The 27,367-nt window shown below is 48.6% G+C and overlaps 1 protein-coding gene across 1 annotated transcript in view; it reads left to right on the forward strand.

Annotated features, from left to right (window-relative positions):
- The window catches only part of SH3TC2 (SH3 domain and tetratricopeptide repeats 2), a 48,354-nt gene extending 21,417 nt beyond the window's left edge, over positions 1-26,937 (forward strand). Inside the window, exons 8-17 of the mRNA XM_077769039.1 lie at positions 100-295; positions 7,656-7,789; positions 8,910-8,951; positions 9,040-10,737; positions 10,844-11,024; positions 18,735-18,885; positions 20,936-21,058; positions 22,194-22,344; positions 24,168-24,364; positions 26,002-26,937. Coding sequence (XP_077625165.1) covers positions 100-295; positions 7,656-7,789; positions 8,910-8,951; positions 9,040-10,737; positions 10,844-11,024; positions 18,735-18,885; positions 20,936-21,058; positions 22,194-22,344; positions 24,168-24,364; positions 26,002-26,193 — 3,065 coding nt within the window. The 3' untranslated portion in view covers positions 26,194-26,937. The remainder of the gene's footprint in view (positions 1-99; positions 296-7,655; positions 7,790-8,909; positions 8,952-9,039; positions 10,738-10,843; positions 11,025-18,734; positions 18,886-20,935; positions 21,059-22,193; positions 22,345-24,167; positions 24,365-26,001) is intronic.
- Positions 26,938-27,367: the final 430 nt, after the last annotated feature.

Here is a 27,367-nt window from a genome sequence, read left to right on the forward strand (position 1 = left end):
TGGTCTTTGAAATCCTAAATCCTGGGGACCCTTCATTTCATATTACACTGGAAGCAGTTTCTGCCTTGTTTAGTTGAGATGGATGTTATTTCTCCACAGGCAGAGGGAAATGTAAGGCCTGGAAAGAATATGAGAGGGAAGACAAGGATGAGCTGAATTTTCACCGGGGAGAAAGCATCGAGATCATCGGCTTTGTCATTCCTGGGCTTCAGTGGTTCATTGGGAAGTCGATGCGCTCCGGAGAAGTGGGCTTTGTTCCCACCAGGAACATAGATCCCGAGTCTTATTCTCCAATGTGAGTAAGGCAAAAAGGCCCTCTGGGATTCTGGAGCAGGTGCCCTCCCAGGGGGGTCTACCCAGTATGGAACAGGGTCACAGAGGAGCTTCAGGATTCCCCAGCAAGAGAGAGTCAGAGGAGCACATTCTGACAACCATGGCTGTCACGGGGGCTGATGGGAAGGAGAGGATGAGTCATCAAGGAATAAGTCAGTTTGGTTCTGTTCAGCAGGTGGTCATCGAGGCCTTCCCATAAAGAGAGAAGCACAGCCCCGAGATGAAGGGCCTGCTATTGTCACCGCGGGTGTGGTGTTGGTACTTGTATTCTGCCACTCACCACGTCCAATCAAAGGCCCCCCATTGAGGGAACGGCCCACACAGGGACCTATAGATTACAGCTCAGGGAACGGAGAGATCCTCCCGTGGAGGTTTATCCGCTGAAAGCATCATGGTGGTGGCCAAGATGGTAGAGTGCATCTTTCACTCCTGTCTGCCTGGCCTCCACAGGGCTGTTCTGAGGAGCGGATGCATGGGACCAATGAGCGGCAGGAATATTGACCACTCTCTCTGGGTTGGGCTTCCCGCAGAAGGATAGGAAACAGTAGGAAGCCTGGGCCCAGAAAGTACCAGAAGGGACACCGAGTTGGCTGCTACATTGAGACACAGGGAAAACGTGGCTCAAGGATTATCTAAGGCCCTGAACACTCATACTGGAATCCCTTCCCTGTATGAAAGAGCCACCAAAGAGAGCGGGCCAAGGGCACGATCTTCTTCTAAGCCTTGCCCTTTGTAGGGAGAAGAGACAGAAGGTCATTTTCGGGATCCAAGTGATTCTAATCAAGGAAAAGACTCACTGAACCCCTAGAGGATTAAGGAGTGAATGGGAGCTTATAAGGAAGAAAGGGTGTCAGGAGAACTCACATGAAACAGGCAGTATTTGAGCTCAGCTTTGGATGAGGCAGATGGAAACGGAGACACGTGAACACAAGTAGGAAAGTGAGGGGATTCTTGGGGAATGGCTCCTGCTCATTGAGAAGTGGGCCACCAGGAGGGCACCGGTGCGGCAAAGACTCAGGAGGGCCATGACGTGGCACACGGAGAATGCCTGTGCAGGGGCCTGTGTCCTTTAACCGGCAGAGCCTGGGGAGCCTGGGGGTGTCTCTGAGAAGGGGAGACACGTGATGTGACTGGAACTTCTCTGTGGGGAGCTAACCATGGCTTTGAGCGAGGTGTGCATGGGCAGGGGAGAAGCTGGAGGCAGGGGACCAGCAAGAATGCCTAGGTGGGCACCTAGGAAGGCGTGGAGGGAATGGAGAGCAGAGGGCACTGCTGAGAACCAGTTAACAGGAATGTAGAGATTCCAGGAGCTTTATAAATACGGACGCCGGCGTTCTGCCCCGCAGAGGTTCTATCTCATTGGTGTGGGTGCCTGGACAGCCATGGTTACGGAAGCTCCCCAGGTGGGGCTAACATGCAGCCAGAGTGAGACCCGCTGCTCAAACCACCCGCTCATGTCCCGCGGGGGCAAGCGAGGACCCCAGGAGTGAAAGGGCTGAACCCAAGGCCTTGTGTCTGGGACCCCAGAATCCTGATGTTAAAGCTAGGGTTCGTTCTCAGCAATATAGTTCTGGAGCTGAGATCCTGATAAGAGGGAGAAAGAATAAGGAGCCCTGAGATTCGGTGGGGAAGAACAATTTACAGAGCAGAGGAGGAAGACATGTAGCAAAGGAGACAGAGGAACAGAGGAGCAAGATGAGAGGGAGGAGGGAAGGGAGGTGCAGAGATAATGAACACTGTTGCAGGCTGCAGAGAGGGAAAGCGGGGCTGCCTGCCGAAAGGCCTTGGGGACCGGCCATGGAGAGGTCACTGGTCATCGGGAGGCAGCGTAGCTTGGTAACCAGAATTCCAGAGCCAGACTCTATGAAAGGCATTTATGAGCATGTGAGCACACATCATGTATCTCCACTAGCTTACCAGTTCCGTGACTTTGGATGTGCTAATTGGCATCTCTCTGCCTCAAGTTTCCGCCTGTAAAATGCACACAATATTAGTACTTGCCCAGAGGGTTGTCAGGAGTTAATGTAAGCTGATTCTGTACATGTAAAGCACTTACGACGGTGCCTGGCACGGTGTGTGTATATGTGGCCGATGTGCACTAACTCTTACTAATGCCATTATTGCCATGAGTGGTGATCTTTGAGAAGCAGCTTTAATAGGATATTGGGGGCAGGGGTCCGATTTCATGCATTATTGGACTTCGGGACCTCATACCTTGCCCCAAACGGCAATAACTTGTACCGCTAAATTAATTTGAATATCACATTCTAGCTGGCTTAGTTGGATACAGTGTCACCATGAAGAACATCACCTCCTGTATGGAAGTGGGTGGCTTGAGAAATTCTCCTTATTTCTCCAGTGTCTTCTGATGGTCTCTCTACCTGGTCCAGGGGACCCCATCACCAGAGACTACCCATTGGGTGGGGAAGGGGAAAGTGAGCCAGGAGACAGGGAGAGAGGGAAGGAGGGGAGAGGGGAAGTGGCTTATTGCACTCCCCTTCCCCCAAAGAACTGCCTAGATCACAGACCTCCCTGAATCACAGCAATGAGAGAAAAAGCCCATAAACAAGCTGGCCACAAGCAGCAGCCTGGGTGTGGAGGTCCTGGGAACTGACCTGTGTGCTATGCAGGTGGTCTGGCCACTGGGTGTCACTCTTAGTCTGTGTTCATTTGGTGTCAGGTTTCTGAAGACAGTCCAGCATTTGCTGGTCTCCTTCCTTTTCCCATAGTCTCCTGCCCTGTGCTAGTATATTACTCCCAAAGAGTGTATTCATTCATTCATTCGTTCTTCATTCATTCATTTATCCACTCATCCATGCGTCCATCCATCCATCCATCCATCCATCCATCCATGTGTCCATCCACCCATTCATGCATCCATCCAACTGTATTTATTTAACCAAATCCGCATAATTAAGAGTGAAATTTCTCAGAAGCTGTTTTGTGAGCCAGATTTGGTCTGTGCCCCTGACACATTGGAAAAGGATCCTGTTTTTCCACAGAAGCAGAGTTGTGGGTTTCCTTTTTTTAACAGCACATATTTCAATACCAGCTACCTAGATTCACAGCAATAGCAGCTGGAAAACCAGTTCTTAAGACTTGGGGGCAGGCATTCTGTCTGAATAGACATGGCTTTGTTTTGGCCAGAGTGTCATTACAGACTGAAGAACTTCTGATGGTGACAGAATGCCACACCTTTCCTTTCTTTTGGTTTTATGCTTTTAAAGTGTATTTGGGGTGTGTGTGTGTGTGTGTGTGTGTGTATGTTGAGGGAAAAATGTCTTTAGATACAACTGAAGACTCCTTTTTACTCCTCCCTACTTTCACCTTCAGGTCCTGATTCTTACCCCAGCGGCAGACTCTATTTGAATCTGATATGTATCTTTCCAGTCCTCATTCTGTACCTTTTAGAAATAGAAAGGGGTGTTTACTTGTAAAAAAAAAAAAAATACTAGAGTTTTGTGTATTTAAAAATGTATATAAATAGATTTTTTTTGGAACTGGCCTTTTTTTAAGTTGATATGGTAAATTTAGGATTTATTCCCATTATAGTAGATCTAGTTCGGTTTACCAAAGTGTTTACTTAAAGGAAATTTATGTACTTAAATGTGTAAATTAAAAAAACAAGCAAGACTGAAAAATTAATGCACTCAATGTCAGAAATAAAGAACATAAGACATAAGCCAGTATTTTGTAGTATTAGAAGTTTGAAAAATTCTGCTTCTTACATCCCCTTTTTTATACTTCACATTGTTTTTCTCTGTCTTCTTTATAATTCCATTTCTTGTGGCATCTATTTTTGTTAATGATAAGTTTTCTGTTAGTCTCATAGCCATTTCTTTGCAGGTAGGCAGCTTTTTTTTTCTCATTTTCTTAGTTTCTTTTACTTATGTTTTGTACTATGATATATCTAGATGTGGTTTTTCTGTTACGTATTTATCGCAAGGTGTCCACTCCCGTGTTCACACTGTGTATCTTTTAGTAGTTATTTCAGTGGAGATCTATGAGCTGTAACTACTCGCGGTCTTTAGTCCTTGTTTGTCTTAAATATACTTAAAATATACTTGTGCATGATAATTTAGCTAAGGACAGAAGAGCCTTCAAAGTGGAGGGGGAAATAACCATTAATATAAAATTTCAAATCTGTTTTGCCAGGGTTTTGTGCATTTTATTAATCCCTAGAAACAATTTTTCTGATGTTGACCGTCTTTATTGTTTCTTTGTTTTCTGTTTCACTAGTTTCACATTTACCTTCATTATTTTCTTCTACTTTTTAAAAATTTCATTAATTTGTTCTCTTTTCTGTTTAACTCTTTCATCCTGTAAATTGAACAGTCAAGTAATAGATAATCAAGCCCGGAAAGAAGGGTTAGGAGAAATAGAAAACATGAAAAGACCAATAACCTGAAAGAAATGGAAGTCATGTTAAATTTCTTATTGTTTCTATTTATTTTGCTCAGGGCGTGGTGTACTTCTTCAATTTGAAGACTCATGTCTTTCTTCAATTCTGGAAAACTCTCAGTCATTCTCCCTTTGAATATTGCCTCTCTCTCATTCTTTTTAGTCTCTCTTCCGGAATTCCTATCAGAGGTATGTTGGACTTGCCATTCTATCCTCAATCTCGCTTAATCAGTTCTTTTCTATTTTTCATCTTTTTGTTCTTCTAGTGCATTCTGGGTGGGTGATTTCCTCAGAACCATTTTCAGTTTCACTAATTCTCTCCTCTGCCACGACTAAACCTGCTGTTTAACTCCACTCATGTCGCCCTAAGTGCCCATACCTTTATTTTCATTTCTAGAGTTTGTATTTTGCTAGTTTCCACATACACTTGTTTCTACTCACCAGGTTCATGTTTTCTCTGTAGCCTCCATTCAGTCTTTTATTTCATCACTTTACCCATGCTTATTATAAATTAATCTTTAGGTTGGTGTTATTTCTAGCTTTTGTAGTGTTCATGTACCTATTTGTGCACCTGCTGGCACTCACTGTCCATGGTTCTTTCTCTTGTGTTTGTATTTTCGGTTATGTGAATGCATTTTCAACATTTTAAAACGTGGTCTCTGCATGAAGCTGCGCTGAAGAAAACATCCCAGGAGACCAGTTTTGGCGTTTGTTTCCCTTGAAAACTTAGGAACTCAGCGGTCCAGGCCTGGTTTTTCAAAGTGGAGTTCTCTGATGGCAGTACCTGCACTGTACAGTGTAATTCAGAGCCCACACCTTTTAACGGTGTAAGTCCCGGTGTTTGAATCTTTCCCAGAGACTCACACAGATGGAAAGTGTGTCGTTGGCAGGCAGCTTTTCCCATCTTCGCTTTACAGAAGTTATAGTTCTGCCAGACTTCAGGCTATCGGGAGCTCACAGCTATGCGGGGAGCTCAGTTCAGCTTTCCTGGTTCACACAGACCCAAAATCACATCTCCTGTCCCTATGTGTGGCATTGTAAGGTGAGCCCCAATGCTGAGGGCCAGCATCCCAGCTGAGAACCCCTGGGGTCTCTGGACCATCTGCTCTTGATTATCAGCTTGACTTTGGTTCCTCCTTTTGTTTCTGGCTTCCAGGCATTTCCCTTGCTTTCTTTTAGGTTAAAGGATGTATTAAACTATTTATCCATATCACATTTTGTCTAAGATTTGTCTGTGGATGTGGGTGAGCGTGGCCCCCTGTGGAGCTGCTCAGCCTGCCATATTTCTAGAAACCCTACCATTCTAACCCAATTTCCATGCTAAGAAAACCCTAACATAATTTGTCAAGCTCCTTGGACTCTTTCTAAATATCTGGGCCTCAGGCCATTAGCAGATCTGCTGTGAGGCATTGGGCACAGAGGCAGGGGAATCACACTCTCAGTCTCAGCTTTACCACTTCCTAGTTGTGTCATTCTGAGCATGTTGCTGAACGAAATAGTAAATTCGAGAATGCTTTGTAAAATGTAAGGATTCTACAGAGATTTGAAATCCTATCATTCTTTTTTTTTTTTTTTTAATCTCAGGTAAGTTTAGTTGTAGATTTCAGCGAGGTGCCCTTTTGAGGACGGCTGCTCTCATGGTCTGGGAGAATCTGGAAGTCAGGCCAGAGAGCTGCAGAGTCCGTAAGTGTCATGGAAAGAGTCCCGGGCCAGATGTCAGTACAGAGCTTGAGTGCCAGTTCTGTCACTAACTAGTGGTGTGACCTTGAGCAGCTCCTGTTAGCTCTTGGTTTTCTCATCACTGGTTTGCCCTGAGTTCTGGGGACAAATGTAGGTGGCAGACCAGAGCACTCCCATCTCTGCCCCTCCCTCCATTCAGTTTGAACCAGAGAAGCTTTTTTTATATCCTGCTCTACCACTTCCTAACCACCAACTCTATTTTTCTGTGCCTCAGTTTCATCCTTTGTAAGAAGGGACAAGAACACTTCCCGCCTCATAGGGCCATTGTGTAGGTTATAGGAGATAAGATGGTCTGATTCCAATAAGTTCTCCACCCCCCAAGTATTAGCTCTTATTAACTCTTGGGCTTCCAAGTTATTTTTGTTTAAAAAGGGGATTCTGAGGTTGAAAAAACAACAACTCTATTTAGACTTGAAAGAGATTTCCAGAAATTGTTCAGGAGGTAGATTCTGGGTTGAATTCTTTCTAAGGCACTTCTCGTTTTCACATTCTTTGATTCTATGACAAATTTCTAGTAAGCAAATTAGTTTTAACAATGAGTTTATACAGTACAGCGAGTATAAGGGTCTCTATTATTTGTAGTCATTTTTTCCAGCCCTTGACCTTCCTTCTACCCACTTCCCATCCACTCTCTGAACGCCGCATCATGCTCTTGCTCTGCCGTGAAATCAGATGGCAACAATTGTGGAAAGTCCCTTCTGACCATAGTCAAACTTTCTTCATCGCCTCTCTAGAGCATGTCACCTGTCCCTGACAAATAACCTGATCAGGAAATACCTTTTAATGGTCCCTTTTCAACCCTTACCTTTGGGGGCCAACTGATTCCTCTTTCCATTAAAAATGGGTACCAGGGGGTCTCAAAGAAAGAGGAGGGGTCAAGAGAAGAGGCTTTGTTTTTCTTGAGAGAGAGAGTTTTAATAGAAGGGGTATTTTCGTCTCTACTTTTGAGCTGTTCAGCAGCAGCTTAGCTCATTTCTTCCTCAGTGGGGTGCTAATAGCTTTTCCTCCTTGGCAGCAGAGGTAAAAACCTGATGCAACAGGAGATGAGGAGTCTGACTCGAGCTCTGGCAAACAAGCTGGTGGTTTCTCTATAGCCTTCACCATATCCTGAGATGGAGAGAGAACGGTTGTGTCCAGAACCTTGCACTGATCTAGATCCATGTCTTTTTCTCTCCACGCAGGAATAAGAGCTCAGCCTTTTTCAGTGATGAGGAGAGATGCTCTCTGTGGGTCCTGGGAAGCGACAGGAAGGCCGAGTGTGCCAGCTTCCTCCACTCGCTCGCTCATACTGACATAGCATCTGTCTACAGGCTTAGTGAGTATTGGCTCCCCAGACCCCTTGGAAAGCTCGGCTGGGTGATAGCGTGGGAGGCCAACCATATTGAGCCTTTCGGTCTAACCTGGGAGGAAATGTCCTGAGTTGTAGCTGAAGGAGGTCTAGGTCCCCAGTGATAAAGGCAGGACTGTAGAATGTTACAGGTTCCGAGAGATGATTTCTCCTCTCATTTCACAGATTGGAAACTGAGTCCCTGGTGAATGCGTGCCTGAGCCAGGCTAGGAACTGACTGTGCCCATTTTCTAATCAGGACCATCCGTGCTCCACCACACTGGCCCCAACACAGGCTGACCTTGGACTGTTGGGGTGTGTTGGCCTTGGGTGGGGGAGGGACCACAGGGCTGGCTGTTTTCACCAGTTCCTGGATGATTGAGGGAATGAATGCCACCCTTTCCCTATTTTGGAAGGGCCCACGCTCTGTGTCAGAAAGCACATTTGCCCTTGGACAGTGGTTTGAGGAAGGATTCTTGTTTCTTCCATCTCTTCTGTGATGGTGATAGTGTGTCCACCCGTGTGTGGCCAGAGTAGATGGGGCCCAGTTCAAGGGCACAGAACAGAGATCCTTCAGAGCGAAACTGCAGGCTCGCTCCCTGGAGCAGAGGTGGGCGTTAGAATCTTCCACCATGCCCAAGGAGCATTTGTGAGGAGCCCCCAGCCCAGGCTGCTGCATCAGCCCTGGCATAGTGATGAGTGAATGGAAGGAGGAAAGGCATCCACAGAGTGTGCCATGATTGGGAGCTTTGTTCATGGCTCTGCCGTCAGCTGGGGGGTAGATTTGCGCCTCTCGATTTTGTCATCCTCCCCATTCCCACACCTCCTAGAAGAGAGCTCGTGCACTAGCTTTTCCACTTTCCTTTTCTGGCTCTGGGTCTTATTTTGTATCTCAGTGCCCCACTGTAAAGTGAGTGGCTTAAACAAGATGCTCTCCAGGCTCCTGCAGCTCTTAAGCTGCCGATGAAGGAGAGAATTCTGCCCGGTTTCCTAGAGAAATTTAAACCCAAAGTGTCCTAAGGGACTACGGGTCTGGGGTACACCTGCAGGCCCAGCCGCGGTGGCCTATTCTGACCTAACGCCAGGTCTGTCCTTCGTCTCTATCCAGGTGGGTTTGAATCCATCCAGAACCTTCCGAACGACCTAAGCGGTGAGTAGAGATCATGCTGAACGTGACCTCCAGTCCTTCAGAGCAGCATCCCACCCTAGGGTTGTTCAACTCTGCCTGTCCCTTACAGCGGCCCGGCCCGAAGGCTGTAAGGAAGCCAGGACTGGTAGAGCCTGGGAGGAGCATCAGGCTGCGGCCTCCAGATCTTCCAGCAGCTCCGAGGACTCCAGCCTGGAGGAGGAGCTCCTCTCAGCAGCCTCGGACAGCTATCACCTGCCAGAGCCTGATGACCTCGATGACCCGGAACTGCTCATGGACCTAAACACCGGTCAGGAAGAAGAGGAGGCTGAGAATTTCGCCCCCGTGCTGGCTTTCCTGGATCGTGAGGGTTACGCCGACCACTTCAAGAGCCTCTATGATTTCTCCTTCTCTTTCCTCACATCTTCCTTTTATAGCTTCTCCGAGGAGGACGAACTTGTGGCCTACCTGGAGGCCTCCAGGAAGTGGGCCAAGCGGAACCGCATGACCTGGGCCCATGCCAGGCTCTGCTTCCTCCTGGGCCGGCTGAGCGTCAGGAAGGTCAAACTTTCGCAGGCCAGGGTGTACTTTGAGGAGGCTGTGTACGTCCTCGGTGGGGCCTTTGAGGACCTCTCCTTGGTGGCTGCCCTGTACATCAATCTGGGTGCCATCTACCTGAGGCAGAGGCTGAGGCACAAAGGCTCGGCCCTGCTGGAAAAGGCAGGTGCGCTGCTGGCCTGTCTGCCTGACCGCGAGTGTAGCACCAAGAATGAGCTCGATGTGGTGGCCTATGTGCTGCGCCAGGGAATTGTGGCAGGCAGCTGTGCCCTGGAGGCCAGGGCCTGCTTCCTGGCCATCCGACTGCTCCTAGGCCTGGGCCGGCACGAAGAAGTCCTGCCCTTTGCCGAGCGTCTGCAGCTCCTCTCCGGACACCCTCCTGACTTGGATGCTGTGGCCACCATCTTGGCGTTTTTGTATGATAAGAAGTACCTTCCGCACCTTGCCGTGGCCTCTGTCCAGCAGCGTGGCGCCCAGAGCACCCAAGGGATGTCGCTCCCAATTTGGCAGGTCTCCCTGGTTCTTCGGAACACCACCAAGCTCCTCGGGGTCCCCTCGTTCGGCTGGGGTGAAGTCTCGGCCCTGGCCTGCCCAGCACTCAGGCAGGCGCTGACTGCTTGTGAAGAGCAGGCCAGCCGGAGCACCCAGAGGGCCCTGTGTCTCATCCTGTCCAAGGTGTACCTCCAACACAGGGCTCCCGATGGCGCCATCCGCTACCTGAGCCAGGCCGTGGTGCTGGGGCGGCTGCTGGGCGAGCAGGAAGCCTTCGAGTCTTCCCTGTGCCTGGCATGGGCTTACCTCATAGCCAGCCAGGCGAAGAAGGCTCTCGATGTCCTCGAGCCACTCCTACACTCCCAGAAGGAGACAAAGAGTATCACCCGAAAGGGGGTGGTCCATAACCTCCTGGGGCTCGCACTTCAAGGTGAAGGCCGGGTGAACAGGGCAGCCAAGAGCTACCTCCACGCTCTGAGCAGAGCTCAGGAAGCAGGGAACGTGCGTAACCAGGCGGTGACTTTGGCCAATCTCGGCCACCTGACCCTTAAGTCCCGGGCTCAACAGCCGGCCAAGGACTATCTCCTGCGGGCCGTCCGGCTCTATTCTGAACTCCGGACCAGTGTGGAGACCGACATGGAATTAGTGCAGGTGCTTCTCTGGCTGGCCCAAGCCCTGGTGTCTGGATGCCAGCTGGCCAGTGGCCGCCTTTGTTATGAAATGGCATTGCTGTTAGGCTTAAGGCATCGGCACCTAAAGAGTGAGTATGTCCCGTGCTGCTGGTTGCTGGGGAGCAGAGTGTTAGAGCACGTTTCGCCCTTGTCCTCTCTCAGGTGATCTCATTCGTGTCCCTGCTTTATGTTCAGGTCAGCTTCAGGTCACCAAATCCCTCTGCCATTTCTACAGCTCCGTATCCCCAAACCCAGAGGCGTGTATCACCTACCATGAGCACTGGCTGGCCCTAGTTCAGCAGCTCAGGGACCGAGAGATGGAGGGGAGGCTGTTGGAGTCCCTTGGACAGCTCTATCGGAACCTGAACACGGCCAGGTGGGTCTGGGCTCGGGGACAGTCCTAGACACAGCTTAGCTTCCTTGGAGAGAAGCACCATTCTTTTCCTTGGGACGTAAAGTTCACCTGCATGTGGTATGCTTATGACATCACAGGAAAGAGTGTGGGCTCTGTGGCCACTGCAGTGTCCTCTATTGCTTATTAGCTGTGTGACTTTGAGCAAGTTCTTTGAGCAGTCTCCTCAACAAAGATGAGAATGGTGGCATCTACCCTATAGGAATTTTTTTTTTAATGTTTATTTATTTATTTTGAGAGAGAGAACAGGGGAAGGGCAGAGAGAGAGAGAGAGAGAGAGAGAGAGAATCCCAAGCAGGCTCCACATCTAGCACAGAGCCCGGACTGGGGCTTGATCCCATGACTGTGAGATCGTGACCTGAGCCAAGTCAAGAGTCTGACACTTAACCAGCTGAGCCCCCCAGGCGCTCCTGCCCTATAGCATTAATGTGAGGAATGAATGCGTCAATACACGTGGAAACTTTGGGACAATGTCTGATATGTAGAAAGGGTTCCAAGATGCTAGTTAGGTCACAGTTCCTTGTGTGCTTCTGTAACAACCATCACATGCCCCTGGCTGAGGGGGCCTAGTTTACAGGTGGCTGTGATACAGGACTGGACCCCTCACGAGGTCTTGGTTACCTGTGTTCAATGGGTATTAGAAAAAAGACACAAAGTAAATCAGTCCACTGGCAGGGAGGTGGGGGTGGGTAAAATGTGACAGTAAAATGTTTGATTTGCAACGTTACCTTTAAAATGAACCTGGAAAGGATGGACCTAAGCTTCTTTGCACCTTCTGGTTAAGAACCGTAGGTTAGAATTGCAACCGTGTGATAAGTCATAGTATAAGCAGCGCAGAAACTGCTGTTAGCCCGATTGTGTGAACGAAATGGCCACAGCACGATGGAAGACCCTTTGTTTCATAATTAACTTTTCAGGCCTCTCTTCAAAAGGCTCCTCTTTGCAAAAATGTACCAAACCTTACCTGTTTTTGCCCCAAAGCTTCTTTTAACCCCTTTGATCTTTAAGTATTCTCCCGTCAAGTCTCCCGCCATCTCCCGCTGGTCTTCTCTTCTCTCATCTCCATGCTGGGTCCAATCCCCTTACTCCTCCTTCGCAGGCAGTGGGGCCTGCTGTTCCGCCCTCCAGCAGGCCTTTAATTGATTCCATTACATTCTGCATGCTTTGCGAGAGATCTGGTTTCTTTCTGCAACAGATTAGCACTGTGGCATTGTAGTCATAATTATGAATGACATCTAACATACAGCAGGGATAATTGCTAGTGTTGAGCAGAGAGAGGTGGCTGAGGACAAGCTAATTGAATGACGAGTGTTGTTTTTCTAGGCAACATGGCAACTTTGGGCACGGGGACAACCAGATCGCTAATAATCAGATAACAGTCTCTCTCTGGTCCCATCCCTCTGTCTCTCTCTCTCTCTCTCTCTCCCCCTTTTCCTCTCTCGAAAGAATCGGGTGTCCCTCCAAACCTCACGTTATCTTTGCCTTCAGTTCTAGGAAGGGAGTTTTGGATCCTTGCAGCACGTGAGGGAACAAGAGGTGTGGCCCAGAGTGACATTGCTACCATTCCAGGACCCCCCATGAATATTCTTTATTCGGGAGTGGAGTTTTGGCGGTCCTTAGTCCATCATTCTGGAAGTTGATCTGGAAGAGGATCTTTTAGTCCTCATATTCTAGAATTCTAATCTCTGAGATTCTGGTTTGTGTAATCCCCTTCTTCCGATTTACCATGAATGTGAGTGGTAGAAGATTAAGAAGTACCCTAGGTGGCAGAGGAAACCCCTGCAAACATAAGGCCATTATCCCTTTCCAGAAAGCTCCATTCATCAAGGAGAATGTGCTACAAAGCTATATTTATTTAGCAGGTATAAATGACCTACTCCTACAAAGCACTTAACAGACACAGATAAACAGGTATTTGCATGCACTTGGAGGTGGTTACTGTAATTTAGCTCTCAGCTTCCTGGTTACAGGTAAAAAAGGGGAAAGCCACAGGAGGTTCTCACTGTCTGATAAAAAAAAATAAACAAATGCATCTGTTGGAGCAAATGTTTTTCTGGCGCTTACTTCTAGGAGGCTCTTATTAAATAGATCTTGATGTACGGACAGATTTCTCCAACTAAAATCTCCCCATGGAATTTCCATGCTCAGGGCGCTCAAAGGCAGGAAGCGTTCCTGGGCAAGATAGCAGGCATTTGCAGGGGAGGGTTTGGAAGGAAAGAAAAAGACACTTTCAGCTGAGGGCTGGGGATCTGTCAGAGAAGACTTCATGGATATCTTAAGACCTTTATGTGAGGAAGGTCTTAAGGGATAGGTAAGATTTTGGAAAAGTGGACGGGGTAAGAGAATAGGATTTGAGACAGAGGGAATAGCAGTAGCAGCGGAAAGGGGGGACACATTTGGAAGACATTGTGTAGGTTTGATGAGGTTTGGTGTTCAAGTGGATATGGGTGGTAAAGGAGAGAGAGGCCTTCAGCCTGTCCCCTAGGAGGGGATGCGGAGGTGGGCTGGGGTGGGGAGCGGCGGGCCTCCGGACTGGAGCAGCAAGTGGCCATATTGAAAATGGTGGTCTGAATAGTAACTAAAGGCATTCGTGGTGAGCAGGCGGTGTTACCAAGAACGTGCAATCTCAGGATGACCACACAAATATCCGCCAAGACCTGTGGAAACTGAGAACGAAGGAAGCCAAGTAATTTGTGTGGAGCTGCGCAGGAGGGGATGATACCCAGGTTGAGTCTAGCACAAGCGTTAGCCAACTTTTTGTGAGAGGTCAGAAAGGAAATGTTTTAGGTTTTGTGGCCATGGGATGGTCTCTGCCACAACTATACTGTGGTCGCAGTATGGAAACTGCCACAGACTACCTACGTGAGTGAGTGCGGCTGTGTTCCACTGAGATTTTGTTTACAAAAGCAGAATGGTGTATTGGCTAAGTCCATAGTCTTAGCCACTCTGTATGTATTCTGCCTGTTAGTCAACAGTTTTCACTCTAAATAAACTGTAAGTGTGGGTGGCTGTAGTGTGAAGGCTCCAGGAATTGTATGGATGAGAAGGGCCTCATTTTTCATCTGGTCTGACCCCCCGCCTGGTCGAGAGTCCAGACTGCTGACCCACTTGGTTTCACCAGTAGTAGCTCAGATCCCGGACTCCTCCATTTAAGGTGGTTTCTCTATCCCATGCAACCTTTCTACTCATGTCAATTCCTCCTATTTAGAAGATTTTCGCTAGGGTTTAGAGGTGGAGGATGGTAGGTGAGGGCACACAGACAGTGAAAGCTACAACCCAGCCTTTGGGTTTTTGCCTTGGAGTACTTTGCTGTCCCTTTGCCCAGGACCATCTGAGTCTTGCGATCTCTGCCTCCAGGGTGACCCCTACAGGGTCTGGTGTTTCCAATCTCTCAGTGGGCAGGGTCCTTGGGAGTCTTGTTTTCTGTCCTCAGGTGACACAATACAGGCTATACCTTGTATACCTTCAGTATACCAGGCTATACTGAACCAGGTGGGATCCATGGGAATTTTGAAGCTCTGTTGAATCCACTCAACAAGTATTTACTGAGCTTTTATTATAGCCCCCAAAACCTGGCAGAGAGATATAGTCCCTGAGCTCACGATGCTTATAGACTAGTTCAAGATATTGACAATATTTATATACGTATTTGCCAAAGGTATCATATAAATTGTGGTGAGGGCCACCAAAGATGTGCATATTATTTTTAGAAAGAAGATATGCCTTGGATGCAATTGGTCTTCACAAAATAATTCTTTGCATATGGATAGAAGAGTAGCCTATAAGTCATTATTCCTTATTTTTATTCTTATGTTTTTTATTCCTATGAAATGAAGGAAGAGAGGCTTCAACATTCATTTTTTATTGTAACTAATATGACCAACCACTAACACTTCTGTAACCCTGAGCAAGGGAGGACCTTCTTTCACTGACATGTCATGTGATCACAAGGCTGGGGTGTTCATCACCACCCCTGCTAGCAGATGAGGAGATTTCAAGCTTTCGAGGTTTGAAGTCGCTTATGTTCCTCAAACGGTCTTGGTTGTTAAAGTAGTAAAAGAAGCAGAGGCCTTCCCATGTGCTGATTTCTGAGCCCAGGACTGAGCACTGCCTGAGGGTGTGTGTGGGGTCCTGGAGCCAGACTGGCAGGGTTAGACTCTAGTTTAAACAATGTCTGTTACCTAGGCCTGGTCACTTACCCTTTCTGAGCCTTATTTTTCCCATTCGTAAAGTGGATATAATACGGTACCACTTGCGTACTGTTGGTTTGATGATTAAATGAGATAATGCCTGCTGCGTGCTCAGTAAATGTCAGGGAACAATTACTGTCATGTATTACAAGACAAAACAGCAGAGGGCTCGACATAAAGCTTTAGAAATGAACAAACTTGGACACTTTAAAAAACAAATTCCCGCTGGGTTTCTTTATTTGTGCAATGGGCTAAGGTCCCTCATGGCTTCGTGTTTCTGAGGTTTAAATGAGAGAATTTATACTGAAAATTCATATGCCAACACCTGGCATGGGTCGGCCCTTGGTGAGTAGCAGGTCTTATTATGGAAACAGGGCAGGACTGGTGAGTGGAGGCTGGGCCAGAGGTCAGACACTCGTTGAGGCAGGGCAGGGATCTGGAAAACCCCAGCAGGGGCTGGAAAGAGGAAGTCTGGGAATGCAGGTGCATGCGAGTCACTTGACCACAAGTTCATGGCTGATGTCCAGGTGGGAAGGGAGGAGCTGTAGAGAATGAACTTTGAGGGTGGGAAAAGTGGGAAACAGAGGACTCAGGGTTGGAGAGGAAGAGAGATACCCGGGTAGAGCCTGGGTGTAGGTGGCCCAGGAGAGTGTGACACTTGGTATCCAGACTCAGGGGAGGCGTCCCACCAGCCAGGCTCCTTTCTTCTTTTAGTTTGGGAGCTAAGCCACACCTAGAAGCTGCAGGTGGCAGCTGATGGAACTGGGACCCTGGGCCATTCCAGGCCAAGCCAGTGGCTCAGCTGGTGGGTGACGCGGCACAGCCCCCGGGGTAGGCAAACAAACGGGGTGGTGATGGGTCACAGGACAGGACCAGCGAGGCTGGAAACCCCCTTCCACTTTCGAACCTTTAGGGCGTCATGGATCAGGTGTACATCTTGGTGGGAGGCAGTGATCTCTGGGACACCCAGTGTGCATGGGGGGGGTCTTGCTGGTACCGTGAGCAGTTAGGCTTCTGTAAGTCCTGCCTTTCCCCGTGGGGTGTTTCTTGGAGAGAAATACTGATCTCCCATCCACAGTCATAGTGAGCTCGGAGAGAAAAGGTCTAAGAGGCAAAGTTCCACTCCTCCTCTGTGATCGGCTTCTTGGTGATAACCCACATCTTGCTCCCTGGGGGTCTGGAGAAAACAACCAGTGCCTAAGGGTCTCCCAGAACAGCAAATAGTAATAAACAAAAACAGGAGGAAATAGGAAGATGAAATGTAGAAATCCTGTCTTCATCCGTGGGAGTGGGGAGAGCAGGGCTTGGAAACTCTGCTTGAGGCCCAGGGGGTGCGGAGTGGGTGAGAGAAGATGGGGCCCCCGCCCCCGAGTAAAAGAGGCCCCTGTTTATCCTAGCTCAGCCAGGCAGGCTGGTGGCTAGCTCAGTGCTGTGTACGGCTTCTCAGCTCACAGTGAGTCTGACCTTCTCATATTTGGGAGAGGGCGGCCTGTGCCCATCCTGGACGCCCTATCAAGAGCTGAGCAGGGGCGCCTGGGTGGCTCAGTCAGTTAAGTGGCCAACGTAGGTGCAGATCATGATCTCAAGGTTCGTGAGTTCAAGCCCCGCATCGGGCTCTCTGCTGAAGCTCCGAGCCTGGAGCCTGCTTCGGATTCTGTGTCTCTTCCTTTCTCTGCCCCTCCCCTGCTTGCGCTCTGTGTTTGTCTCTCAAAAAATGAATAAAAACGTTAAAACATTTTAAAAAAGAGCTGGGCAGTGGGGGAAAACCCGAGTTCTTTCTTTTTAAGAGTTCCAAGGGCGAAATGCCTGGCACTTTCTCCAAAAGGCCAGCTACTGCCTCATGGCCAACATGGATCGGGGCCTCATTAGTCAAAGGCAATGATTGTTCCCATCACTGTGCACAATGATGAGATGGTAACCATGTTTGAGGAGGACTTCCTAACTGTTCATACACTTGGTTGATGATGATCAGTGTTTCCAGAAGGATCTGTATGGTTTGGAGGAGTTGTCCTCAGACTTTGATGTGTGTGAACATAACCCCTGGGTTATTAGGGTGCATTAGAGGGCACCTGGGTGCATTAGGAATCCAGATTCGGAGTGTGCACCTGCCATGATTTGGACTTAGCGAGTCTGAAGTGGCTCTGGAAGTCTGTGTGTTTAATAAACTCCCAGATAATGCAGGAGGGCCACGAGTCTCAGAGGAATGTGGGTGCTTGGAACGAGTTCTGGGCTGGGACTCCGGAGACGGGAGTTTTGGCCTTGGACCTTCCCCCAATGTGTTGTGCAACCTTGTGCAAATTACTTCCCACTCTTGGCCCATTTCCCCCATAACATAAGGGATTGGGCTGGATCTGCAGGTTTCAACCCAGGTTACACAGTGAGGTCACTATCGAGCTTTGAATAAATGCTCCCAGAGTGTCCCAGGCTAGCATGGTGTGTCAACATGTTGGACTCACTTTGCCTGTGGACGTATGTTTGAAAAGCTTCTGGGTGATCATGGCTGCTGGAATGCTAGGAATACCATCTAGACGATGGCCCGTGTTCCTTCTTGTTCTAGAATTCCGAATCTGTGCCGCACTATAGAGCCTGTGCCTCATTTCTTCATGCATCCCTGTCACGGGGAAGAGTTTTCTATGTAAGATACTTTTCCAGATCATTAGAGTCCTCCAACAGGCACCAACCGTTTAAGACTGTGGCCCTTCTTTGATTTTTCTTCTTGAACAAGACATCAGAATCTTTTTGATGATGTAAAGTTACCACTGTGCTCATTCATTTGTGCTTTTGTTTAATAAATATGTGTTTGGCACCCACTGTGTGTTTAGGGGCTTATGGAAAAAAAATGTTACAGTGTAGTCAAAAGCTGGAATTGGGCCATGGGCCATAATAATGAAAGTGACCACGAACATGTGAATATTCACCACTGTTGGGGTGCCTGGGTGGCTCAGTTTGTTAAGCATCCGATTTCGGTTCAGGTCATGATCTCACGGTTCGTGGGTTCGAGTCCCGCATCGGGCTCTGTGCTGACAGCCCAGAGCCTGGAACCTGCTTTGGATTCTGTGTCTCCCTCTCTCTCTGCCCCTCTCCTGCTCATGCTCTGTCTCTCTCTCTCTCAAAAATGAATAAATGTTAAAAAAATTTTTTAAAAATACTCACCACTGTTACTCTGTGGTGTGCACTATCTGACCATCTGAGCATTCCAGCTTCAGCATCTCATTTAATCCTCTCAGCAGTCCTCTAAGGCAGATATGATGCCACCCCCATTTTACAGATGAGAAAACTAAGTCATAGAATGCTTCTCTACGTCTCAAGGTCACACAGATGTTTGAGACCCGAGCCAGGCCTTGGGCCTCTCTGCCTGATCAGAGACAATGGTGCTCCCTCCCAGAGCCTCAGTTTCCTCCTGCGCTGAGTGACTCCGAGGCCCCTTTGAGGGAGCCCTTGACTCACACCTAATGGTTCCATGTCTGCTCTTCCCCAAACCCAGGTCTCTAAGGAGATCTCTCACCTGCATCAAGGAGAGCCTGCGTATCTTCATCGACCTTGGGGAGAAAGACAAGGCTGCCGAGGCCTGGCTCGGAGCCGGCCGACTCCACTACCTCATGCAGGAAGATGAGCTGGTAGAGCTGTACCTGCAGGTAGGTCTTCTGCAGAACCCACCTGCCACCTCGGGCCATCTGGGAAGACAGCTGTACCCTCCAGAGTGACCAGCTGGAGAGAGGTGATGTCCACGCTGAGCCCTTGGAGGGAGGGTTAACACCGGGATGTTCCCTGGACACAAGATGGGGCCCAGGATGGTCTGGTGACAGATGGCCAGTCCCTGAGTCCCATAGACACGTGTGAGCCCTCAAAGAATGTGGCAGGAGACTCACTTGTCAGTCACGTCAAGGAGATCTAGCTCTGCAAATCGCAACACAGACCTTGACTTCGAGGTTTTGCTCCAATATGAGGCAAGGCTGATGTGTGCAGGGTCCTCTTCCAATCTTTTTGTTTGCATCCCTTTAATACCTGAGATGTGGTATAGTGCAGTGATTAAAGGCCTGGGCTTTGGAGAGAGACAGGCCTGGAAGCCAGTTGCAGAGCCATCAATTACAGACTACGTGACCTTGGCCTTGCTATATCGGCCACATCATAGAGCCTCAGTGTCTTCATGGGTAAACTCTATCTCGAAGGGTAAGGATTAGGTGTGTCACTTGCATAGTAAATGCCTCTACAAAGCAAGCATTTACTAAAGACTCTGGACTTTGTGAATTCCTAATAAATGGTATTTTATTATTATTGTCATCATCATTGCTATTCTCTGCACAATGCTGACATGATGGTGTATATGATTTGTCCCACTGAAAATATGTCAGTTAGCTTTTCTTCCTTCCCTTTTCTTATTTCTCCCTTTTTATTCCTCTTATCACTGAAACTCAACAAACTCACTTCTACGGAGACTTAATAATGGTTATGTAACACCGAGTGCATGCTCACTATGCAGACCCTTCACATGCCTGCTGTAGTGTAACCCTCATTCCGAATGCAGCAGGAGTTTCTGCTCAAATTCCCATTTTACAGATGTGGCTCAATGAGGCTGAGTAACCTGGCCAAGGTGATATGGCTGGTAAGCTGTGTAAACCACCCACGGACCATGTGACATAAAGCCTTCACTTTCAGCCTCTATGCTATTCTGCTGTGGGATTTTAGAGTCAGAAGGGTTTTCAGAGAGCAGATGGTTCCGTCTTGCCTTTCACTCTCCAGGAGAGGAGGCCCAGAGGGAGCTGTCTGGGTTGTGCATTTGCTCTGCCGGCAGAGCCTCCTGATTCCAGAATTCCATCTCCCCATCCGTTTCTCTGTGCAGCGAGGCAATAACAATTACTATGGGCTCTTCCCCAGAGACCTATTGGCCAGACCTGGTCCAGGCCCACGCACCCCCAGACTGCTACCTGATTTTCTGCAGGGTCGTTCTCAACCCCAGGCCCTTTGAGGTCTCGTTGCTTTGCTGCAGATGCTGTGGCACATTCCTGCCTTCAACTGCCTCACTGTATTTCGTTTACATGCAATATGGAATAGCTTGCTAGAGATAAAGAGGTCGCGGGTGCTGGGGAAGGGTATTGGGCTGGAAGACACTAGCATTTCTTTGCCACTAACTATTATGTAAATGTAGAGGGTTTTCCTTCTTTCTGAGCCTCGGTTTCTCCATGTGCAAAGTGTAGGTGTTGGATGAGATCACACTTTTCCAAACTCCAGTCATTTATGTATGAAGTTAATGGTTTGGCCACGTTTATGCATTTTCTGTTCCATTGTTATTTTCATTGACTCAACTTCAAATCAACTAGAGTTGATCAGTTAGAGCTTTTTACACTAAATAACACTATCTGAAATCACAGATTTGGATGTATTATTCATCTTTTTTTCTAACACATATTAAAATAAATACTTAACTATTAATACACAAAATGCTTGTCTGTGTACTGCTAAAAATCATTGCTGGGGCCCCCAAAAGTAATCTCTGATACCATGGTGGGGAAATGCCAGACGAGGGACTCTCAAAGGCTTCTTACCAGCCCCGTGAGTGCAGAGGACAGTTTAACGTTCGGGGGAATGTGAGCTAGGGTCGAACCTGGTGGTCAGGATCTCACCCGTTAGTCCTGTGGACATTTGGAAGTCCTTTCTGCCGTTGACAGCTGTCTCTGTCCCATACAGGCAGCTATCCAGAAAGCCCTGAAGTCCGAGGAGCCCTCCCTGGCTCTCAAACTCTATGAAGAAGCAGGGGACGTCTTCTTCAATGGGACCCGCCACAGGCACCGCGCGGTGGAGTATTACCGGGTAAGTCCAGTCTGCCCAGCCAGGCGCTGGCACCAACGTGTCCAGGACCACAAGCCCTGGGCCCCTTCCCCTCTCTTTCTGGTGTTCCTTTTCCTTTCGTTCCCATCCAGTGCCCACGTAGTCTTCCTTTCTTCCATCAACAAGCTCTCAAAGAAAGAGTTGATAAACTCTGTCCTTCCTAGACTTGATAAATTATCTTTTCTGGGAAAACACACCAAAATAATTGCATCTCTTGGGTGAGTGGTACTTTACAATTTCTAGCACACTTCTGTGTTTACCAGAATGTTCCCGGGTACCACTGGTGGCATGGTGGGAGATGATAAGTCCAGGGATGAACACTCGTGTTTATTAAGTGTGCATTAAAATACATTTTAACAATCAAAAGTGCGTAACACCAGCTCATCAAACCCATGATTTCATTATTGCAAAGGAGGAGGCAGAGAGTTGATTAAAAATACAATAGCAGTTAAGTAGTCATGCGAAGTAAAGATGCGAAGCAGATATGTCGAAATCCTAACTGTTGTTCGTCACTGACTGAAGTTTGGAAACCTCATTACCTTATTGGACCCCAACATTTCATTTATTCATTCATTTGCCTGCTCAGCTCTTTCTTCAGTCGTCAAACATTTATTGAGCACCCAGTACATGCTAGGCACTGTGCTGGGGGTGAGGACAGCGTAAAGGATGTCTCTGACTGTTGAGTTGCTCGTTGTCACATGCACTTTGTAGATGAGAAAATCAAGTCTAGAGAGATGAAGTCACCTGCCTAAAATTCTATCGTCATAAAAACAATAGAAACGACCATTTTTTGGGTGCTCTCAGACACCGTGTGCGTATTCTGCAGATCGCTGTAGGTGCTAAGGGAGCATGTGAGCTGGGAGGTGGCTGAGTTCCCATGTGGCCCTGAGACATGTCATCTCAGTGTTTCTAGTCTCAGGAGGCCCGATGGCCTTTTAAGTCCTCCTATCTTTAAAATCTGAGCAGAACGACCAAGAACAAGGACCAGGAGAGTGAGCTGTGAAAAGCAATGCATGGCAGGCCCCCCAACCCCTAACAGCAGAACGGAAGCTCCTAGAATGTGGTCTGTACCCTTGATTCTTAGCTAGACCAGGGCTCCGTGTGCCTCTGTTCTCAGGCTGGGGCTGTTCCCTTAGCGAGGAGGATGAAGGCCGTGAGGACAGAGCTCCGGGTTTTTAACAAGCTGACGGAGCTGCAGATCAGTCTGGAAGGCTACGAGAAGGCTTTGGAGTTTGCCACTCTGGCGGCCAGACTCAGCACAGTCATAGGTAAGAGGTCCCTGATGGTCTGGCATGTTGAATGGGTGGGCTAAAAGCTGAGCCAGTGTTGGGGGTGGGAGACAACCAAGCAGTGACAGCAAAGGCTCTGGAGTCAGACTGCGTGGGTTCAAATCCCGGATCCCCACTGTCGGGAGATCTTACTTGTAAGCAAGCCGCTTAATGTCTATACGACTCAAGTGTGTCGTGGGGAAATAAGGACTAAAAATAGCATCCACCTCATGCAGTTGTTATGAAAACCCATGATTATCCATGTAGAAGCCGCAGCACAGTGCTTCAGCGCTTGGTACCTTAAGTCCTTGATAAGTGTTACCTGTGCCGCACCGATTATCACATTACCATTGGCATTATTCCACAGTACAGGGGTGAACGAACGGTATTATATCCTCTGCACAGGCAGCGCCCCTGTTACCAAGGTCCTCTGCCCTAAAATTTTCATTGGTTGGTTGTTAGTCAAAAGCACATTTTCCCTGTGGAATTGAAATGTTAATGAAGGTCAGATTCCCCAAGGAGCTGAAAAGTTTGCAATGATCACAGAAGCTAGTGGGAAACAATGTAAGCCATTAAAACAGAAGAAAGACCGAATTAAAAAAAAAAAAAAAGATTAAAAAAAAAAGCCCCCTCATCTTGAATGCTGGTCTTGAAGAAAAGCAGGTTTGATTAGAGAAGGGTTGATTAGATGTAGGGGCAAATGGAGTCTTCAGTGAGGATGCTAGGGGGGACTTCTGGGCATTCTCAAGGGCCTGAGATGTGGATGGCACTGGACTTTATTGTGTCTTAATTGCACATGAGAGCTCTGTCTCCTTTGCCTACCTGTTTCGTTACTGCAGAAAATCTTATCTGAGGGACTGCTATCTCGGGCAAGGCCTTGGGGGACCCAAGCAGCTCTCTCTCTGAGAGCTCTTTATCCTTCCCTGGGCAGAAGCTGAAAGCAGGCTATATCCACCCTTTTATGCCCTTCCGCGTGACTGGATTTTTCCATATCAGAGAATTTTCTCTCCCTCGGATTTTTTCTTTTATTTTTGGCTTTTGGCGCTTTGAAGCCGAAAAAGTAGTGTTTTTTAGATCGCATCAAACGGTCACCTTGCAAATATTCCAAAAACACCATGGGAAGCCTTTGTTCTCTTTAAAAGGCCACTTTGTATTAAAGGAGTTGGTTATTAAAACAACAGACTCACCAAAATCCCAAACAACAAATCATAGACCCATTAGAAACCGAGGTTCTAAAACATGGGTTAAAAGGGCTTTGTAGTCATCTGGACCTGGAGCTGGTGGCCAAGGAGCCAGAGGGTGACTGCTGCCGGTGGCGGCCCCCGGGAGCTCTCTGAAGCCGGAGACTTTCATGTGGAGATGTTTGTACTATAGAGGTATTCGTTACAAAGAATCCTCAGCTACCGCGTCAAGCTAGACTTGCCACCATGTCTCACTACAAGGATTTGGAAATAATAGTTTCCCAGATTCTTGAGTTACAGTGACATCTGTAGTCAAGAGAAAGTGTTCTTCAGGAAATGGTCCCAGAAAACCTTGACGGGCACACAGGGTCTAATCAGTCCCTCCCAGAGCCCCGTGTTCCCTTTCCTATCACTTACAGCAGGTGTATTTTACCTTTGTTTGTGAGATCATTTAAGGGGCATCTATGTCCTATGAGATGGTAAACCTCACAAGGGCAGGGACTTCTTCTGCTCTGTTCCATGCATCCCAAGCACCGCCCCCGATCCCTAGAAGACCTTCAAAAAATAGCACAGAATGGGTGAGCGGACAGATGTCGTCAAGTGTTGGCTGCACGGTCTCTCTCTCAGTCTTCTAATTCCTAGGAGATCAGAGGCAGGAGCTGGTGGCCTTTCACCGCCTGGCTACGGTGTACTATTCCCTGAGCATGTATGAGATGGCTGAAGACTGCTACCTGAAGACTTTGTCCCTCTGCCAACCCTGGCTGCAGAGTCCCAAGGAGGCCCTGTACTATGCGAAGGTGTATTATCGCCTGGGCCGACTCACCTTCTACCAGCTGAAGGTAGGGGCCGTGCTGGCTGGCTTACAAGGTGGATGGCAGCTACCATCGGACCCCATTCTTCCCTGACCCTTAGCCTTTGGGATACAGTTGAGTGGGCTAAGATGGAGAGTCATATCTCATAGGGTGGGGGGTGACTCATCTGGGGACACGATGGTTCTTTGTCGCTTAGCCCCGTGGGAGACTTCAAAAGTGCTCCTGTCTGCTGAGGAGAGGGGCCATAGCTCCTCTCTCTCCTTGCTCTGCTCTGATTTCCGTAGTCACTTTAGCTGTAAGGTACTACGGGGACATGGCCTAGTGTGTGTGAGTTGCTCAGGGGTCTGTGGAAATATACAACATACAAAACAAAAGAAGCTCCAACACTAAAATGAAAATTAATGTTTAACTGCGTGTCTTCAGAATATCCCAGATTAACTAGTCAGTTGCAACACATTTCTTATAAACTTATGTAAAACTCTAGGAGAAATCTAGGTACGTGCTGACATGTCTGAGATAGTGAGGTGCGGCCTATGAATGGAGGCTTGCCTCTGTCCTCACAAGCCCTTAGCCCCGACTCCTGTTTGCCCTGCTGGAGTTGAATCCAGAGCTTATTTTTCCAACCACTTCTAGAACCGTAACTGGTGGTCTGAAAGTCTCTGTTACAATTCTGGCTCTTGAACTTTGTCCCCAGCATTGGCTTCCCTTTACCAGAGGTCCTGGTCTGCACCAGCACAACCCTTAATCTCTTAATATTGTTCTGAGTCACGCCTGTGTTTGGCCCCCAGGGGATCCTCAGGACAACTCTGCTGTCCTTTTCTTATTTGCCAGAAGTTGTTTCTGGCCTGAATTAATTTTTGACTTATGAAGGCTAATGGGAACCAGACGTGCCTTGTTGAATCTCACCCAAAGAAGCATCTGTTCTTTATTCGTACCATACTGGGAGGGACAGCGGGGTGGTGAAGGACCCCCCTCTGCCCCCCCCCAACCCCAGCCATCTTGCCTCTGTCTCCTAGCTCCCCAGAAGTGGTTCAGGGACAAAGTGCATATGACCTGATTGACTCAACCAGGACTTCTAGGGATTGCAAGGGGGAAGAACTCAACTCAAATTAGCTTCAGCAAAAAAGGCAATTTATTGGTGCAAGTGACTGGGAAGTTCAAGTATAGATTTAGGAGTTTTAGGTAGTTCTGGAGGCTGGTGCTCAGATGTCATTGTGGATTTCCTCACCTTTTCCTGTACCTCTTAGCTCCGTATGTTTCTACTTCTCTCTGTTTCTTGGCGTCCGCCCCGTCCAGCTGTTGGCAGGCTTAAGCCCACGTCTAAAAGGGTGAGGGAACATTTTCTCTGTTAGGTCACACTGAGAGGTCCCAGGGAGTGACTGGGGTAGGTCAGCTTGAGTCACTTAGGAATCCCTGAAGCACTGTGCCCAGGACGATGTTGCTTCACGATTGGCATGCCTGGGGTGGAGGGCCGCTGGAGTTGGCCACGACGTTGGTCCACAGCAGAGTGGGGGAGGAGCTCCCCCGGGAACCAGGAGAAGGGGCTGGGAAAGTATGTCAGGTAGAAAAAAGCTGAGTTCTGAGTTCCTGGCACTGCCTCTTGGCCTCCCCTGGAGATGTCTGCTTACTGCTGTCTCTTCTCCGCCCCCACGCCATGGGGTTAGGACGCCCACGATGCCACCGAGTACTTCTGGCTGGCCCTGGCAGCGGCGGTCCTGCTGGGTGACCAGGAGCTGCAGGATGCCATCAAGAGCAGGTTGGACAACGTCTGCCGGAGCGCCCTGTGGCACAGCAGCCCCTCGGGGCGCTCCTCAGAGAGGGCGCGCTGGCTGAGCAGTGGGGGCCTGGCACTCTGAGGACAGCTGTCCTACATCGGACCAGTGGCCGTGGCCAGAAGCTGCCTCCCTGCCCTGGGCTCCTGGACACTGATCTGGAGGGTCTCCGTCATCACCTGGCCCAGCCCCCCATCTTACAATGAGCACCGTCCAAAGGGCGGGGCTCATCCCAGGTGGGCCACACAAGGAGCGGATGACAGAGCAGGGACTGGGGGTCTGGCTTTGTGTCTAGAGCCTTTCCAGTAGTCTGTGGCCCTTCCCTACACGCAGCCTCTGAAATGCACTTTCTCAACACTCCGTTCTAGAGAAAAGGAGAAACCTTGCCCTTAGCGGGGAACCTCTCCCCTTCCCACGGTGGGGAAATCGGGCACTGCTCTGGAGAGAAGGCAAGCCGATCGAACTTTGTTCCCTTCACTGACTTTTCTCAGGGAAAGACCTTCTCCCCGTGCCAGCAGAGAAACTGGGAGCTTCTTTCTTTTGTCAGCCAAAGGGGGCATCACTTCTGCTCATGGGGATTGGCAGGTGGGAATTCACCATGCCCTTAGCTCAAGAGAAAGCCCCACAAAGTCCAGCTCAACACACAGGGCGTGGGGTCTGATGCGGATTCACCTCTCCCTTCTACCTGAGGCTCTGCTCCTCCGTAACCGCCTGGAAACTCCTGGAGGCTCCCCGAAGGCCAAGGCTTAAACATTGAACATGAAGAAAACTCTGGCATAAGTTACATGGAAATAGTGTATATTATTAAATATTGCTCTTCTACATTTATACACATTTGTCTCCTTTATAATAGGGAGAGATGAGGTGGGGGACTTGAAGGATGGGTTAAATACCGAAGTGCCATATAGATTTCAGGGTAGCTCCTTGACAAAGCATCTATTAGTCATCTGTCACTGCATAAAGCACATATGGTGACTTGAAACATCCATCATCCTACAGTTTCTATAGGAAGACAGGACCGAAGTGTGGCTTAGCTGGTGGCTCCCAAGGCTACAACGAAAGCATCGCTGCTGTCTTCTCAAACTTTAGTGAGGGGAGGGCTCCGTGTCCAAACCCACGCACACTGCTGTTGGCAGGAGTCAGTTCTTTGCTTGCCATTGGCCAGAGGCTGTCCCCAGTTCCTTCCCATGCGACCTCTCCACAGGACACCTCACAACATGGCAGCCTGCTTCATCAGAGAGCAAGACAGGGCGTGAGA

This window comes from Crocuta crocuta, unplaced genomic scaffold, assembly GCF_008692635.1.
Source record: "Crocuta crocuta isolate KB4526 unplaced genomic scaffold, BGI_CrCroc_1.0 scaffold340, whole genome shotgun sequence".
In the NCBI taxonomy this organism is placed as follows: Eukaryota; Metazoa; Chordata; class Mammalia; order Carnivora; family Hyaenidae; genus Crocuta; species Crocuta crocuta.